Here is an 18720-nt window from a genome sequence, read left to right as displayed (position 1 = left end):
AACGTTCCTTTCTGACTTAATTTGTGGGGTTTTATGGCATTTTTACGACACTGTCTGCAGTAGATCAGGACAATTTTGTTATCCTTTCACCACCTCTCAGTTTTCCTTGTCTTTGGTCCTCTAGGCCCTGGTGGGTTTCAAACCTTCAGGCTGACTTTGTCCAATTTTGGCAGCAAAGCAAGTAAGGTATAAGTGGGTTCCCACACCCGTTCCGAGAACAAAATGCACAAATCTGTTGGAAAACGGGTTTCATTACTTAGGGGTGAATCACGAAATAACATGTTTTCTTCCCCGGGTCCAGAAGAACGTGGAGAGACCATCAGTGGTGCTTACAGTGTTGAGCTGTAGGGACATTACGTGGTTCGCCTGTAGGTTGCTATCCCAGGTAACTTTCCCGTCTTCTGATAATAAAGAGCGGGAGTAGCAGCTGTTGCATTGCTTTTCCAATTTTCTTTTGAAAAATTACAAGCTGTTTTGTGCATATCTTTCTTCGTGTCGCAGCCAGAGCAAGAACGCACGAGAACTTTGTCTCTTTTCTGCTTCGGTGGCTCCTGTCTTTGTAAGTGTTACGTCTGTTCTCATGGGAGTTTTGCCCGAATAAGAGTCAGGCACATAATTAATTCTTGTAGCTTTATTCAGATAAAATGTATACTAGTTTTCCTAGAGCTAAGTAGCTTGAAAACCAAGAAAAATTAAGCAGAAACCTCATGTTCTTAATCTGATTTTTTAATTCTGCACGAGTTAATCAGAGGAGCACCTGTTTTCTTTAGCTAGACTTTGATCTCAGGTTTTATTCGTGCTATTTAACTGGATGAAACTCTGCTTATTAATATATTTTGAAAACTAATTGATTTACTAATAATAGGACTTTGTTTCCTCCGAAGTCTTTGCTCCTTTAACAAGGTTAAAATATCAGTGTATTCCTAAGAGAAGTAATTACATGAGAGAGGGATTTTTTTTAATATATTCCTTGTTTGCATCTGATCTCTAGTGGCTTATTAGATAATATGCTAAAGCTTTTCGTGAAGAAAATGGGTCAAACATCATATTCGTACGGCCCAGTACGCCAAATTCTATTGCTGCTGTTCTGCAAATTACTTTTTTAAGAAGTAATGTCTGCAAAATTTGGTGGGTTGCCACTTCTTACCTCCTTTGCACAGTGCTTTCAAAAGAGCCTTGTATTGTTATCAATTAAAAAAAGAAAGTTAAAAGGAATAAAGAGGAATAATAATACACACACACATTTGTGTGCATGTATAGGCACAGACAGTCTGTTTCATACATATAAAACAACTTACACTGTTCCAAACATATTGAAATTTGACGCCTACGCTGTTCAGTTGCAACACTGGTTGCTGGTGTGAAGGCTATTTATTCTGAGAAAATCTGTATGCAAATAAACGGTTTCCTATTAAAAAGGGGGAAGTTTCTTTCTCATTTGGCTTTGTCTAGCTCTATATTGTCAGATCAAGGACAGCTGATGTGATACCTTGAGCAAAATAGGACTGCAAGGCTGTTGTTTGTAGAACTCTTCTGATTTGCACAAAATTTGAATTAGTTGTCCTTGCATATGATAATTAACATTTAGTATACCTTAAAACACTCTTGTCGGCCACTTGTTGCTGGTATTCCAGTGTAAGGTGTGTGGTAGCATCCTGATGCATTTTAAAGATGGCTTTTTTGACAAAAAAAAAAATCGGTGCCTTTATACTTTTAATCATTCACTGTATATGTCTGATGAATATGGATTACATAAGAAAAATTGGTATGTCCCAACAAGGCGTTTAGATCTTGGAGTGGGACCTGCTTGCACAGGAATGTTGGAGAGAGCCGAGGTTGCAGCCCTATGTCCTGCCTGCCTTGCACTGGGAGAAATCCCAAGACGGATTCCCAAGACATTCAGCATCTGAGACATATGGGAAGAAGTTGGTTGGGTTTTTTTTTTCCCTACTGTGGCTCCATGCCGATAAGGGAAGACCAGCAAAAGGTGGGAAGTGGAAGTAAAACCGGGTGAAGATTCAGCAAGGGCTTAAAAAGCTGGCTGCTTCCCAGTGAAAAAAAAAAGAATTCATAAAAATTTTTTCCTGACGCTTCTGTCACTATTTTACCCAGAAATGATTGATATATAATTAGCTCCAGAAGGAATTTGTTTCCATTTGCTTAGAGGACTTTCACTGTTAGCTGTCACGGTCAACAAATAACACATGGTCTTTGGAGCTGGGACAAGAATTAATGATAGAGGAGGAGGCAACAGCACTTGTTCCAATAAAGAAAAGCCTGAAATGATGCTGTTAGTAAGAAATGCAAAAGCCTGCAGCAGTACAAATCTCCCTTTTAAAACCTATTAAAAAGAGCAATTCTGGGACGAAAATAAAAAAGATTTTAAGTGAGTAGGTTTTTCTTCTTTAGGCCCTCAAGGTAGCAAAACATACACATTAATATTAATGAAATCCTGGCGTAGATAACAGGCAGCGTTAGCACTTACTGTAGAAGCTAGCCTGGAAATAGTCCGTTTTCTGGCCGCAGGATCTATTCTGAGTTGAGCTAGGTTGCTCTGTGCGGGTGAGAGGACAGATGTGCAGATGGCTTGCATCCTTGTCACAGGAGCTGCTGCGACGAAGAACCCGTTAGCTGCATCAGTCTATGGCATCAGAGTCCTATAACCACCTTGCGAGGTATTCAGAGTTAAATATGGGTGCAAGGAAGTCATAAATCCCTGGCCCCACCACAGACTCGTGCAACCTCTACGCTGATGGAGGAAGTCTTGATGGTATTTATAAACCGAAACAGTGGAGAAAAACCTTTAAGGCAGTAGATGGGCATGCAATTACCATATGATGATGGATGAATGTGAGTATTTTAGTGCCTTCAAGAACATGGGCACCCATTTCTTGCTGCTCCATGGCTCTGTACATTGCAGGAGAAAGGAGAAAGCGTGGAGAGGGAATGAACTGATCATGCTGGAACTGCTGTCATTGAAGACCTACTGCCTCCTTGAAAAACCATCTGTTTAAAAAAAAATTTTTTTTGAATTACTCTAATTTCCTCCAGAAAACTGTTGTTGTGAATAGACCTGAGCTCAAAGGAAGGAAATGAAGTTTTGCTGTGTACCTTCTTGTGGTCTTCTAAAAGGATTTTAAGACAGTTAGGATCATTCCGTTGGATTTCCTGCAGAAGACATGCTGTAGGCACTCAGCCATTTACTTCTCCTAATGATCTGTGCTTTATTTATCCCTCAGATAGAGTTAGCGAGGCCATAGTCATTGGCGTGCACTGAGGGATTCCTGGTAGGGCGGCAGCAAATCCAACCATGACGAGATCTGTGCAATTACAACATTTTCAGCTAGATAACGTTCCATGCGCAACTTAGTAGTGAGGGATAAAGAAGATGTTTATCTCTCTTTATCCTTCATCCATAAAAGGCTGTTTACCAGAATGACTTCAGCTGAGTATCTGTCTGATATCTGTAATGTCTCTCTTAAATGCCTTCTCTTAGCTGTTCTGCCTTTTTCATTGGATTTCCCTTCCCAGCCAGATGGATTCCCCAAGGGACAGCAGAAGAATAGTTTGTGTGAGAGTTTGTCTGCCTTTTCTCTAGTAAAAAGCAGAGCAGAGGCAGCTGCAGATAACAGGCTACAAGCACCTCACTTTCAAGCATTTTTATATACTCCTGATGCTGCCAATAATTTCCTTTTCTCCAAGACTGTAAAAAAGAAATTACTGAAATTAATAGAGAGAGGAAACATCTTTTTTTTCAAAATGCTTCATCCTGTCTGCATGCACTTGAGTATCAGTATCTATGTTTTGTACCTTCAAGCGTTAACCTCTAGGTGAACGTCTGATGGGTTATATCACTTCTCTGTAGGTTTATAGATAGACATCGAATTTCATCTCCTGCGTTCCCGGGTGCAGTGCTGCTTTTGCAAAAATTAGACTTTGGTTCTGCATGTGACTCATATCTAACCCACTAACACATACGCAATGATTAAAAAAGGGCAAAGAAAAAAATGTTTTTCACATGAATTTTGATAAGTTATTTATCATAAAATAATGCAGTACGTTTTCATGTATCTTTAGCAACATGCTACTGATACGTAGCTTTCCTGTACATTTGGTGAACGCATGTGGCTTATGTATAGTAAATGCTACTGAAGGATTTGGATCAAATTTCTTTTAACAAGATAACACTGGTACAGAGATTTAAAAAAACCCTCAACCCTCTGTTTAGTTCATTTGAAATCTTTGCAGAAAACAGCGTATTTTCTTATCTCTGTTTCAGTAACAAGAAGTGAAGAGAGAGCTGCTAAGACCTATTTTCTTACAGCTGCTTAGCTTTGGTGATTTTTCATGGGACCTGAGACTTCTTATCAGCTGTTTTTCCTCCTCGCTGTCTAAATGTTTCTGCTATGTGATATCATGTGGAATAGGGCTTGGTTTCTCAGCCTGATATTTTTAAAGCTTCAGAATATGGGCCAAGGACTCTTCACTAAAGCCAGAACCTCTGTCCAAATGCCAACGTAGGCAAACACGAGTATAAAAAAAAGGTGAATTAAAGCCATTAATACGTATTTAAGTACAGCTTATTGGCTGCGAGCACAAATCCGTACAATCATGTCGTTGCGTGGATTTTTTGCAGAAAAGCTAGGTAGATTTCAAAAAATGTCTTTGGACATTTGGTTTGAAAAGCATTGATTTAGAGAAGCCCTTGCTTTGCCAAAGTAAACTGAATTGGAAACTCCACTTGAAGGGTGTGTGTGAAATTTTAATCGTCTGTGAAGGCAATAATTTTCTTCAGGAGGTTTTAATATGAAATTTTGCTATGTCAGGAGTGCATCAAATTTTCCCATCTTTAGAAAATTAATTGAGCAGCAATTGCATTCCTGTAGAGGCACCAAGTCTTAGACTGATGTTATCAAATGTAGTCTGTATAATGCAGGTTTCATTCTATAAATCAGGTTTGGTGGTTTGGCATCAATATGATCAGTGCAGGCAAAATGAGTGTTGCAGATAGATTCAAAAATCTCATTATTCAGTTCTTACTTAGTCATCTACGTGGGCCTTGCATTTTGTGTTTATAAAAGAAAATGTAGACCTCAGAGTAGTAAGAGAGTCCTACGTCATCCTTGTGATAGCCATTTTATAAAGCTTTGAAAGAGTTATGAAGGATGCTACTTATAAATTACTGGTAGCCTGTTTAAAAGGTGGCTCCGCTCAACAGTAAAAACCCCACCATTTTCTGCGTTCGCTAGTTACTGTTTTGTTTTTGATGGGATTTATGCCCAAAATCTAAATCTTACCTCAACTTTATCCCTTTCCAGCTTTGGGTAGATACGATTTTCTCCGTATATATTAAGGTAAAACACAATAAAGTTAAGTAGATTTAAAATGATTGGAAGCCAGCCTCCTTTAATGTTCTTAATCACTTTATTTAAACTTAGGCTCACGTGCCTTGTTCACTCGGGCATTTATTTTTTAATTTTCTCTTTAACTTAATGATACAAATAGCTCTCCTGTTTCCCATTTTAAATGACCTCGTATTCATGCATGATGTTGAGATGCATCATAATTTGGTTTTTAATTCTCTCTTTGGCTGATACATGTTATCAAAATGAGAAAGGAAAGGCTAAGTTTCTTGGGAGGGTGTAACAGTTTTAAACTGGTTGTAATACATGGGGTAATTGCTTAGGTTTTTACTGCATGTGGCTGATAAAACAAGCCCTCGGAGCAATCAGATCCATCTTTCCGGGACGTATACATTGATCCAGAACGAGACCGACTGTTCCGCAGCCTGCCCGAACGCCGCGTGACAAAGCGATGGGGTAACAAGGTGCCGATGGGCGAGCAACCTGCTCCAAAATACCCGAGCTACGTCCAATTTCTTTTATGCAAAGCATCTCGCTCCCGCAAGCGTGGCTTTTTTGTTTCGCAGTCCTGTGAGCGCTCGCTGGGGGAAGCGTTTGGCACGCCGGCGGGAAGGAAGCCGGCAGCGGCTCGTGGCCGGCGCGTCGGCGACCGGAGGAGTCCTCCTGGCGCGGATGGGGAGGGCTCGGGCTGCCGTTGCTTTCATCTCGTGTCGAAGTAATAGCAAGATTCATCTACAAGACATTGTGTGCAGGACGCAAGGCCACGGATGAAAATCCATCACTTTCCTCCCGGGAAGATGATAGGTGACAACCCTAATTGCTCTCTTAACACTTTTATCATACTCCCAGCAACATAATTTCCTGTAGGTCGAATAAGTGTCACCCCCATCGGTGCCGGAAACTAAATCATTTCTTTTCACGTTGGTTCAATTCCTTGGATAGGAGGTTTAAAATGACACAGAGGAGCTGTTCACATGCACTATTTCTAATTCTCCTAGAAATGTTGGTTGTAAAGCTTAATTTAATGTTATTAAAAGAAAGGGTCATTTTTATCAGCATAATATACTTCTAGCAGTTATAATTTTCTCAGTTAATAAATAAGAGGGATTATTCCTTTTGTAGGAATGTGTTTAGCAGAGCTCCTTTTGATATGTTTTCTTCCAGCTCATGCAGTCTACAGCTGCTGTATAGAACAGACTCACTGAGAGTCAGACACACTCTATCTTGGATGCTTGCTCTGTGATTTCTCACTTTGATTTGGATTTAGTAACAAAATACATTCTTGAAAATAAAATCTATAAAATCCTGTAATAGGAATATGTCACATCTATTGTGTGTGACATATTTAAGAGCAGGAATCTTCATTGGCTAAGATTAGGGTGTTTTTTTTTTTTATTTTCAGCAAGAAGTCTTATTTGTTAGAGTGGTATTTGGAATTTTATCTTTTCTGATCTGATTTCTTGAATTTTGTCTTTAAAGATTGTAGAAGACGTGGTCAGTGTAATACTTAAATTGGAATTTTCAAAAATAATCTATGTGGTTGGCTTGTAACAGAAAAATAGACTAGCTCAGATTGGAAGGGACCTCTAGAGATCGTTTGGATCATTCTCCTGCTCAGAGCAGAACTGACTTGTGTTTTCTTCATGAAACTGCTTTGTGGCATCAAGCTGGTAACTAAGGGATTTTTGTTTGTTATTATTGACAGTGAAATTTTGATTTTTTACTGACTCAAGAGTAGCAATTAGACATGAGATTCTTGGTATAGCAGGTAGGGCTGACTGTAGGCCAAGATGGAAAATAAAGGTGACGGTGTAGAAATTACTACAAGTGAATGGAAATCAAACCTGGAAACTCGTCAATATGTAGAAAAAGATTTGAGTCCTGGTCCTGACTGCAAGAATGAGGATGAACCACTAGTCTGGTGGAGCTATGAAAAGAGCAAATGTTGTTCTAGGAGATGCTGAGAGAGGTGTATATTTGTAGGGCAATATTTGTACTGTTGTAAAAAGCCCTGGTGAGATGAAATCTGGGCCATTCCGTACAACTAAGGACACCATGTTCATGAGACATGAACTCAAATCGGAATAGGTACAAAAAAAAGAGGGAAAGAGTAAGAGATCTTCTCTTAAGAAGAAGGATTAGGAAACCTTGATTTGCCAAACGCAGTGACATAAAATCTGAGATGGGATTTTTTTAAAAATGTAAATATAAAATATACCCGGGGAAAGAAAATACTTATTTTAACTTCAGGACAGTTTTGGTCCAGTAACAAATAGCTTTAAGTTTGCCATAAATAAATTTAGGCTGGGAAACAGAAAAAGTTTCCTAGCCACTAGAGAAATTAGTTCTGGAAGAATCTTCAGTGGCTCTGGTGGCAAAATTGATTTTAATCTTGTGAATAATATTAGATGGCATATATGAAATAGCAGGAAAATGATGCATGAAAGTAACTTAGTTTCCATGGGATTCCAAAAATTCCTATCAGATCCAGATAATATCCCAGATCCAGAAACCATAATCCCAGACTGTGATACTGTTTCTCAGCTCTGGTGGGAATCTGTGTTCAGTATGAACTTCACAGACCCTGGAAGGGAAAGTCTTGAGTTTGAGGTCCGATTCTGTGCACTAACTGAGACAATAAATCTGGATGTATCTGCGTTTTTTGACAGTCAAGGGTCATTATATTATTATCACTTAATTTTGAGATCACTTTCTCTCTTTTTACTATATTAAATTGGGAGATCTTGATTTGCCCAACACAATGAAATAACAGCTGACAATTTTTTTATTATTATTTTATTTTTGAGCCTCCAGGAACTTTTCCACCAAAAGAGTATAAGATGCAAGAAAAAAATCATAATGGGCAATTCAGGAACTTCAGTGTGAGTAAGAACAATAAAAGGGAAGATTTAGAAGGCAGCGGCCCAGCTTCTCTCAGCTAAGTGAATTTAAAAACTAGAATGAAAATTATTTTATGGCATGCATGGAAGTATAGGGTTCCATGCAAAAAGAATAAAAACAGGCCGAGGCAGGATAGTTCCTGAAAGCAATGGCAGTCATGCATGAATTAATATAAAGCATTAGCAAACCAATAGTCTTATCCTTCCTTTTTGTGTGCTGGAGAGTGCTTAGATATCATGTCCTCTGCCAGTAAGGCTTGAGCGTGAACTCGCTAGGGCAAGTGGAGGTCTTCACCAGCTACAAAGCACTGTGCATGTTTCTAGCGCAATACAGCTTTCAGCTGTGGATAATAATTTCCTGCTGGAATAGAATTCAAAAAATAAATACCTCCACAGTAATCATCATTATCTACAAAAACGTAGGACTCCCAGGCAAACAAAAATCTGCGTCTCTCGTAGAAGAGTGGTGAAGTATCACCATAGGGGCTGAAGGTACATTTTTCCACTAACAGACGTCGGCGATAACATTGATCTGCAGTGAAGCTGTGGTTATGAGTTGGAAAGGAATGCCAGGAGTATCAGTCGCCTTGGGGTTATGTTTGTTTTAAGCTGGGATTTATTTTGCTGCTCCTGCATGAAGTAGTGCCTCGAAACAGCTTTCGCCCTCCTCGCCCAGGCTTGGCGTAGATGAAGCATGAAATCTCATTTGGTTTCTTCGGTGTGCTTTACCAAAGTTTTTAGTTTCTTTTCAAATCACCTTTTTTTCCAGATTTTTCGCTTTATTTTCTAAGACTGTAATATGCTGTGCTCCAGACATTACATAACTGTTTTTTTTAAAAAGTAAATATATTAATGGTGATATAGCATAACCAAGCTTTTTATAGCAACACTTTAAAAAAATGTACCATATCCTCCTTTTTGTCACTGGTAAGATTGCTCATTAAAGGTCAATGAATACTTTCGAAGGAGTCCAAAGTACCTTTCTAGTGAAAATGCCTTTCACAGGCAGAACATCTCATTTGTTCACTGCTTTTTGCTTCTGTATGATGCATGTTTGAAGCAGTTAATTGTGCTATTTTGTAGTAGAAATGCAGACCTTTCCATAGCTTGGAAGGTTATGCGATTACTCAATGGTTACTTTTTACCTTCCCTTTTCCCTCCTGGCCATATGTTCGCAGCATTTCCTTTACCCAGGTGCCAGTGATTACTAGCTATGGAGTGAATTGCACTGATTTAACTGAAAACTAAGCCTTCAAGAAAAATTGATTTGTCTTAGCTTTAAGCTGATCACAGACCCGCACTCTTAGTCAAACTATAAAATCTGCTCTGTCATTTTGTGCACAGAAATGACAAAATAAGGCAAAAGGAAATGAATAGTTTCCTGTCTTTATTGATGATAAACTTGGCCTATAATTTTCCCTTTCTTGCTACTGCCACTATAAAATAACGCACGGAACAAGAAATTGAGAGCTGAATCTACAATACAACCCCATCCGCTTGTCAGCACAGCAGAGTATGATAAGCCATAGGGCTACTCAAGTTAGCTTTACAAGAGTTAACCCAGCTATGAGGATCAGGCTAGCTAGTTAGTTTGAGCATCTCAATGCTCCAGTGACTCTTTACACTGTGGAGCGGTGCCCAAATAAAAATATAAGTCACATGAGAAGCACAGACTTGCAGTGTCTCAGAGTTAATTGCATCAGTGGATGGCTCTGAGAAATTTTTTGAGAATACCGATTTCTCAGGGGCATCCTGCTAGCTAGTCTGGAAGACATCTGTGAAACATCACTTCAGGAGATGTGAAAAGGCTGCTGAAGAACAGGCCACAGCAAGACTCTTCTATCGCTATTCCTGCAGCAGTGCATCAGTGCATTTCCATCAGCAGGTGCCGTATGGTCCTCTGTGGTCGTTAACTGCTGGTCTTCAAGATATTATTTTTTTTGTTGTATTAAAAATGAAGGGTTTTAACATGTTCTGCTCTTGCTTGAAGAGCTTTTTTCCTCTCTATCTATTTGACATTTCACACAGCTAATGTAAGGAAGGGTTCACTGTGATTAGCCAAACCAAACTCATTCTTACTGAGTCTGCAGTTTCTCTGACCACCTTTCTGGGACATGACACAAGGGCTTTGGTATGCACTGTGTGATCATCTGCAAGAGTGCAGAGATGCTGCAGGTGCAAGTTGATGAGCACCTGCCTGATTTGGTGGATGTTAGAAGCAGAAGGTGCAAGGGACACAGGTGATGTCTGGTTGGCACATCCAGCAGTTTTCTCCCTATGAAATTTGATGAAGATCACAAAAGCTGCCGTTTTGCTAAGACTCCCACCACAGCCTTGGTCTGCCTGGCTTTAGGTGTTGAGAACCTGACTGGCTTAGATGCCACAAAGCTGGGAAGGAAAGAGCTTAACAAACTGGAAGTTATCTGTGTTTAACTTTCTGCTTTAAACTCTATCCAGGAGCAGTAAGAGGAGGCTGCTCCACAAGGGAGGACAAGCTGGGAGCCAAGGGTGACCCCAGCAGGGGCAGTGCCCTCACCAATGGGGCACGGTCCTACAGCATCTGAGCTGGATATGCAGAGCCAGGTACTGGCTTCATTGATTGTCCCAGGCCTAGTGAAGGGATGTACAAAGTCTGGGGTCCAACCAGGAGCAGCAAGAGATAGGGCCAGGGAAAAGGCTGGAGTCAAGACTATAACATCAGACAAAGTCCATCCAGGAGATGGGGCTGGAAGTGGGGCTGGAGACAAGCTATCTACAGTAGAGATCCAAGGTTCATCCAAGAGACAAAGCCAGAGACAAGGTGAAGGACAAGATGAGACAAGTGTACCTACAACATAGCTCAGGCAAGTACTGCTGGCCCAAAGCTGAGCTAAACTGGGGCTCCTGGGCTGTGGATACGGGTGTGGGTGGAGGTCCCAGGTGAGGCCTGTCAAGGTGATTAAGGCTTGTTGGTGCCCTCAGGGCCATCAGTGAGAGCAGCTGTATAGCATAGGAGGAAGTTAAACGATTTGTGGGGTGATGGAGAGATGCACTGAATTTGTCTGTGGAAACCAAGAAGTGATTAGCAGGACTGTGTGAGTTAGTAATGTGGGGAGGCAGGTAAGGGGTTACACAGTATCCCTGGGGTTGGGGGCAATGTGGGGGGCTCAGGTCTGCTGATGTGGAGCCTTGGACAGAGGGAGAGCATGGAGAGGCGGAAAAAAAGATGTGGATTCCCTGCCTAAGGAGGGATCACAGTGACAGCCTGTCATCCCTGATAGGAGAAAAGGAATTTGGTGTATGGGAAACTTGGAGGTGGAGGCTGGTAGTGTTGGCCCAAGGGCATGCAGTAGGGGGGGAAATAGCTTGTACAGCTTGCCGTGTAGATCCTGCATCTGATATCCATGAAGGAGAAGCCATAATCTCGTTAAAACTTCCTCACCCTTCCTTCCTCTGCAGTGCTTAGGAATCTAACAAGGATGTTGTTTAAGGCTTTTATTTTTATTAAAAAAAAAAAAAAAGTCTGTAAATTCAGAAATCCTTAATTTTTTTTCTTGGCTGAACAAGGCTTCTATCACATGCAGATAGAACAGATACCTTTGCTGTGAGATGTGGTTTTAATAGATCTACGTGTTGCTTATCACTTCAGCATGACAAAGAGTATCTGTCCCAGTCCTCTTGATGTGCAAAGAAGCCAAGCTTAAACATAAAAGAGGATACCTGTGTATGAGATTTAATTATGAAAATGTGAAACTCCTGCCTGTATTTTTAAAATGTGCCATGTGAGTGTAGGGTTGATGCTGTTAACATGTAATAGATGTAGCTCCGTATTTCAAGTCTCAAATCTTAGTTTGGCTTTAATATAGTTGTTCTCATAAATTTTGTTTCAATGATAAAATAGTAGCTTACTGTTCAGGGAGAGTGTGGGTGCATTGAATGAGTTGTGGCAGAGGTTATATATTATTTCGTGAGCAAGTTGCAGTTATGAATTCTAGATTAAATATGGTGAGAATATAGTGCAAGTGATAATTCTTTCTTAATACTATGCCCCATGTGATTCATAACTCTTTCATGTTATTGCAGTGAATATTACCTTGAATAGAGGAGGTAGGGTAGAACCTGATCTTCTCTGCAGAAGAACCTTGCTTCTCTGCAAGGGGAAAAAAATTCTTATGCTGACAGTTAAAATAGTAGGTGCTACTAGATTTATGTCAGCTTCTTGGTAATCAAGTGGTAGCAAGGACCTTTTTCTCCTCTTTCGGATCACGAGGAGCACATACCCTTCTCTTCTCAGCATGGTTTTCGGCTGACACAATCCCCTCTTGGTTTCCTGAATTGTTGGCTGCTTTAAATAGTGTATACAAGAGCTAAGGTGGCTACTAGAAGCTGATCTAAATCCAGCTTTCAGAAATGGTGGGGGAGGGGGGGGAGAGGGAGGAAAACTGTAGGATGTTTTGTTAATGGTCCTCGCCCTCTATGTTTTCCCATTTGCTTTCAAGTCCTTTAAGGACTTAGAACCAAGCCACCTCACCTTAGCCCTGCCAAGACAAGTGCATTTGTCTAGAGATGAAGGAGAAGAGTCTTCAAAACATGCCTTGTTTGAGTACATTTGGAGGCAAGCAGCAGAAGGTGGTGTAGAAGCAGAGAGCTGGGCTCCTCTGAGTCAGACACCTGTCAAGGCAAGGTTCAGATCTGCTCCGTGGCACCATCGGGCTTGTTCGCAAAAGGGTCTGGATACTGCGTTTTGTTGAAAAGCTTTGCATAGGAACTAGCTGTTGAAGGTCCAGCAGTTGAAGGACCTCAGGCAAACAATCCCGCCGAGGATGCAGGAGGCAATTGGTGCCGAAGATGAGTGGTGATGATCAGAAGATGCCTAAAAGGCTTCTTCAGGCAACATGACGATTGAGGAGGGGTTTGGATGGACTAGGTGACTTGGCCCACAGAGGTGCCTCTCTTTCTTTGTTGGCAGTAGAAGGCTTCTCTCATGAAAGTGCTTCTGCTTGATTAATACTGGGTTTTTTTTTTTTTTTTTTTTTTGGGGGGGGGGGGGGAGATATTTACGTGCATTATGTCCCCTAACGTGAGCAAACTGCCCTTTTTTGCACTTGTTAATTCAGCAGCTTGCTTACTCAGATCTACAATGCCAGGAAAAAGCCATCTCATCAACAACAGACATCTCTAAGGTAATGTCTCCTGTCTGTAGATCCTGAGTTCGCAAAGTAAATTAAAACGTTTTTCTCATTTTAATGCAGGAATTGGATATCGGTGGTGAAGTAACTTCTTTAAGGTTGTGCTGCAGCCTGTTGCAAAGCTGACGAGTGAATGCTCGCAGGGTTGTTTCCTCAAATAAATGCAATAATTGCAAAATCAGTTTAATTAAAGCCTTTATGTTTCATATCCAGGTACATGACACTGTATGAACCGGGGTTGATTTTACATCATTCATGAAACTGAAAAAAAGCAAAAGCACCCCGGGCGTTTTTCTTTGCATGAAATGTCATCCATCGTTAACATGAAACAGAAGATAATTTGGAGGCTCTGCTCACAATCTTGAAACAATTCCAGCACATCGTTACTTGTAGGGGGAGTCTTGAATTAAAATTCGGCGTGCTCTTAGCATCGTTTATTGGGAGTTTCGTTTGCTTTGGGATGTGTCGGTGCAGCAAGTGAAGAGCAGAATTTTCTCGACCAACAGAGTGTTGGTTTTCCTTTCCCAGTAGCTATATAACCGAAATTGCAGGGTAGTGTGTGTGGAAGTGTATGTGTGGTTTGATACATACCTTCAAATTGTGGTGTTTTGAAGCAAAGCCTCTTTGCTATCGTATTTCATTGCTTTTATAGAAGCTGTGATTTTTTTTTTTAATGCTTTTTCATTTAGCAACAATATGATTTTTTGAAAAAAAAAGCATGTCTCACTTCAAGTGAAGCTTTTTCCAAGTTGTACATGTTATTAGGTAGTTTCTCTATTTGGGTATATGCTGATTTAACAATTGAGGGTACCACAAGATCAACCCCGAACTTTTGCTTCCACATAGGTAAGGTGATATTTTCATTCGCACGAATAGCCCCGATCTTTCAGATAACGTTACCTGCAGGAGATGCCTCTGGTAATCACAGTGTGTTTCCAAGGAAAGCAATGCCCATCCTACCTCAGTTGGCTTGAAGGCTGCCGCAGGGCTAATGCCTTGCGTGCAAAGTCCCTGCAAACTCAGCTACTGTAGCTAAAAATGCATGAGGATCATGTCATCTCCACTAGTGATTGCAACGATGCCTTTCTATGAAGCAGAGACTGTGTGCTGATCTTTAATTTTATTTTTTTTAGACTGAATTAATTTAGGAGCCTTAGAGTGACATTGCCAAAATGTAAATTTAGTAATTTGGGTTTTTTTCCCCCCTTCTCCATCTCTACAAATGTTGGTAGCCCATTCTTACTTGCGAAGATTGCAGAAGGATCTCGACCATCCACCAAGTGTAGGCGGGTCAGAATCTGCCCCCAAGCGTTTCTTAACAAGGTATTCTCCGTGAGCCTGATTTGAGGTATTTAAGAGAGCACATATCCGAAATAAGTGAAGGAGGGGGAAAAAATCAATTAGCAACTATTATTTAGTGGTAATGGCTCAAAAATAACAGTTCCATCTCCCCTTAAATTTTCTTGATCGTTCCCTGGCTACACTCTTGTGCTCTAAATTGGAGGTAAAAGTTATCTTTACTGATTATTCTGAGACCAGGTGTCCAAATTTGGTTTTATTTAAGAAAAAAAAGCCTAGTTTTTTTAAGGAGAAGATGTTACCCACCCACAACCTAAAAATGCTTCTCATTTAGGTTTTGCCTTGAATTTAATTGGGCCTGACGTGATGCCAGGCAAAAGAACAGCGAAAGAGGCTCGACTGTAAACTCCATACTTCCCATGCTAGTGTACTCACACCTAATAATAAATGCTATTTTTTACAGGTAGCCCGGGCACCTGGCAGGGAAGAATTGATCTGCGAAGTCATGCAAGCATAGTGCTAAGTTTGCACCGTTTTGCGTTCCTGCTCAGGATATAATATAGAGCAGCAAAGTTACAGAAGTTCCAATAGCAAATTTCAAGCAAATACAGGGTTTACGTGGTTATTTTGGTATATAAGGTATATGTGGTTATATGGTATATTGTTGAATTAAACCTTCCAAAATGTAGCTTCTGTTTATTTGAAGAACTGTATTGGAATTGTTAAGGGTTATGATGGGGTAGGACCTATGAGACAGCCAGTGTCCAGGTTGAATTAGGGGATGTGGAATGGCAATAACTCCCCCCCCCCCACCCCACCCCCCCCAAAAAAAACAAAAAACAAACAAAAAAAAAGCACACTTTTGAGAGTACTGCATTTTGGGGATAAAGTTTAACTCTTTTTTTAAAAAAAAAAATCTGAGTAAATAGAATCGGGAAATGATCCTTTCCTTAATCAAAGCTCCCTATAATTTACATATTCATATTTTCAAATGCTGTGTTATAAAGCCAGGGTAGTGAATAAAGTATTATGGGAAGGCTTTCCTGGAAATGGTTTTATAAGAAAGAAGAAAAAAGAATAATCTTACAAATTTCAGTTGACAGCTTATCAGAAACAACTGTTGAAACATATCATATATACTGAAATACCTGGCAAATTATAACCCTGAAATTCTTCCTGTGCGTGTGTTTCTTCTGCTGTTAAGTAAGACAGTTGTACACTTAATACTGATGCAAGATGTATTTTTGAGTGATTTGTAGTGATTTGGCTATTTCCCCCCCCCCTTTTTAGGATTTTTCAGAGCTGGCAGAGAGGACTCCCATGCTCTTTAGGCTTAAAAAAAAAAGTCACTGCGAGGCTTGTGGGGCGCTAGAGCCTGCGTCCAGCGCGGGGTTCGTGAGCGCCAGCTTAAGCACCGTCACGGAGGAGCATCCTGCTAGGGTGTAGTTTAGTTTAGTTTATTTTTTTTTGCGGACGGGCACGATTCAGCAGGGAGGGCGCTGGCAGCGGGACACGTGAAATACATCCTCCTTTGCGGCTCTGAAACAGCCCCTGCTCGCGTTTCCCAGGGAGGCGCAGCAAAAACCCCCCCCGAGCAGCTGCGACCTTTGGCAAGTTTTAAGTCGGAGGGGCTGTAAAATGCCAGCGGAGACAAATAAAGGAACGGGCTGGGAGGAAACGGGAGGTTTCCTAGGAGGAAATGCTGCGGGCGATCGTCGCCCATGGATTATTCGGACAGGGAAGGCGATTCTTCCGACGACGAGCCCTGGCTCTCGGGAAGCGGCGATGAATACTCCGGCGACGAAGCATCGGCGTCAGTGCTTGCGAGAAAATCCTTTAAAATACCGGATGGTTGGGTTTTACGCGATCCGCTGGGGCTAAGGGGCTGGCTTGCTGAATATTACCTTTCCCGCGCGTGCTAACATCTCGTTTTGCGTTAATACGGCTGAGGTTAAGGGGCAGATCGGCTGCGTGGCTTGAGATAACGTTCGCAAATCTGCGGGCAAACGCTAGCGAGAGACGGTGCTCGAGCGTAAGCAGAGGCTGAGCGTGTCACGTATTTCACAGCTGCATGCCAAAAGGAGGAATGTTTCTGTCGGCCTCCAAATATATCAATTTTTTTTTTTTTCCTCCCCTGCAGAGCTTTCCCATGGACCGGGCTTTCCTCTCCGGCGCTGCTTGCTCGCGACCTTACTGCTTTTTTGCCCTATTGCTAATAGCACCTCTTTCTTTTCTGGTGGGACGGTTGTGCTCCAAAGTCAGTCAGGCAGGAGCAATGCAGTGTTGTTTTTCTTTTTTTCTCTCCTTTCCCCCCTCCCCCTTTTTTAACCAGATAGGGTCGTTCCTGAGCAGCAGAGTGAAGTTCTGTCACTTATTTTTTCTTTTCTCCTTCCTTGCACAGAGCTCTGCTTGCGCAGAGCATCAGGAAAGGTCCAAATCCTGTGTCTTTCTGCATTTATAAGAGCCAATACAGCTCTGGAATTTGTGTTTGCGCTAAATCCAGTCTCCTTACAAAGTTGCATTTGTTCTACATCAGTGCTTTCTTGATTTTTTTTTTTTTTTCTAAGAGATACCAAGTACATTATCCATGCCTTTCAATCTCCAGTATTAAGGGTTATTTAAATTACTTTAACGGAAGCCATAAACATCTGTATTTCACTCGTCTATAATCTGAAAATAGCAATAAAGGTGACAGAAGAGCATGTGAGATAATTGGATGTGTACGTGAAGTTTTTAAATTGAGTTAATGAACAACCAAAAATTTGAAATTCTCCCTTAATAGCATATTAGTATACTGGCAAAAATGGACACAACGACTTAATGGAATTTTAGATCTTATAATTCTGAATTCTATCTATGTTAAATAGATGTTTCAAATATTAGTAGGTATCGGTATAAAAATGTTCTGGTCTAAATGAATTAGACACGTGTGAAAGAGGTGGACCAATTTTGTTTGTAATCTATTTATGGTTCTTAAGTGGAAAGATTTTTTTTCAGTGCCTTTGAATAAAATGCACTCTTATGTTGATAACTCATGCTTTGGTGCGCGTGGTAGGGACCCAGCCTGTCAAAAACAAGTATTCCAGAAATGTCTTGATAATGATGTATAGTTTGAAGCACAAAGATAGTAATGAAAATGATATCACTCGCTTAAGAAATACATTTTTCTTCCAGGGAGGATGTCAGAACAGCCAATGTCATCGCGGCTGAAGCGGTAACTTGTCTTGTCATAGACAGAGAGTAAGTACTTAATTTTCCTATCTTGTAAAAGGTGTGAACTGGCGATACTCAACCCCACAGTTTCTTTTCTGAAACGAGAGACTTTCTGTAGAGATGTCACTTAATTTTGAATAATAGCTTTGCAGTATATTATGTGTGTCCTTGATGAGTTGGAGAGATGGCCCCACTAAATCAATAAGATGAAATTCAGTAGAGACAAATGCAGGAAATCAGGAAGAAGCGCATAAAGACAAAATGGAGATAAATGGGGAGATAGCATTACCGTGGAAAGGGATCCGGGTGTTATAGTGGAACGCAGACCGAGTACAAGTCAGCAAAATGTCTCGGGAGAAATAAATCTTCCTGGGGAAATGTAAGAGCAACACATCGTTATATCCCATGTGGGATTGGAGAGCGCTCACTTGAAGTACCATGCCTTGAAGAAGGTAGAGGAGATCAGAAAAGTAAAATAATCATTTTCTTCCTCTATGCAATACAGAAAAGTTGGAAAATTCAGCATGATTATTAGGGTTTTTTTTGTTTGTTTGGTTGTTTTTTTTTTTTTTTTTTTTTTTTTTGAATTGTGAGGGCAGTGAAACACTGAACGAGGCCATTGAGAGATGCTGAGAAGTCTTCCACCTTCACACTGGAAAGTGTTAGCTGTATGTGTTATTCCTGCTTGGGAAAAGCTCATAATTCTGTAATAGATTTTTTTTTTTCTATGAAAATACCAGCTCAGAGTTCAGTAGCGATCAAAAAAACAAATTGGAT

General features: G+C 40.7%; 1 protein-coding gene across 3 annotated transcripts in view; it reads left to right on the top strand.

Moving 5' to 3' along the window:
• PRKG1 (protein kinase cGMP-dependent 1) overlaps nt 1-18720 on the top strand; it is a 440105-nt gene that overhangs the window by 346037 nt on the left and 75348 nt on the right. For all 3 annotated transcript variants that reach the window (XR_009958878.1, XM_062579493.1, XM_062579492.1), the window contains exon 8: nt 17905-17970. Coding sequence is in view for 2 of the 3 variants with exons in the window: in XM_062579493.1 (XP_062435477.1) it covers nt 17905-17970 (66 nt within the window). In the remaining variant the exon portion in view is untranslated. The remainder of the gene's footprint in view (nt 1-17904; nt 17971-18720) is intronic.

The sequence above is a fragment of the Rhea pennata genome, chromosome 7 (assembly GCF_028389875.1).
Source record: "Rhea pennata isolate bPtePen1 chromosome 7, bPtePen1.pri, whole genome shotgun sequence".
Taxonomy (NCBI): domain Eukaryota; kingdom Metazoa; phylum Chordata; class Aves; order Rheiformes; family Rheidae; genus Rhea; species Rhea pennata.
This window is presented reverse-complemented; position numbering and strand designations above follow the sequence as displayed.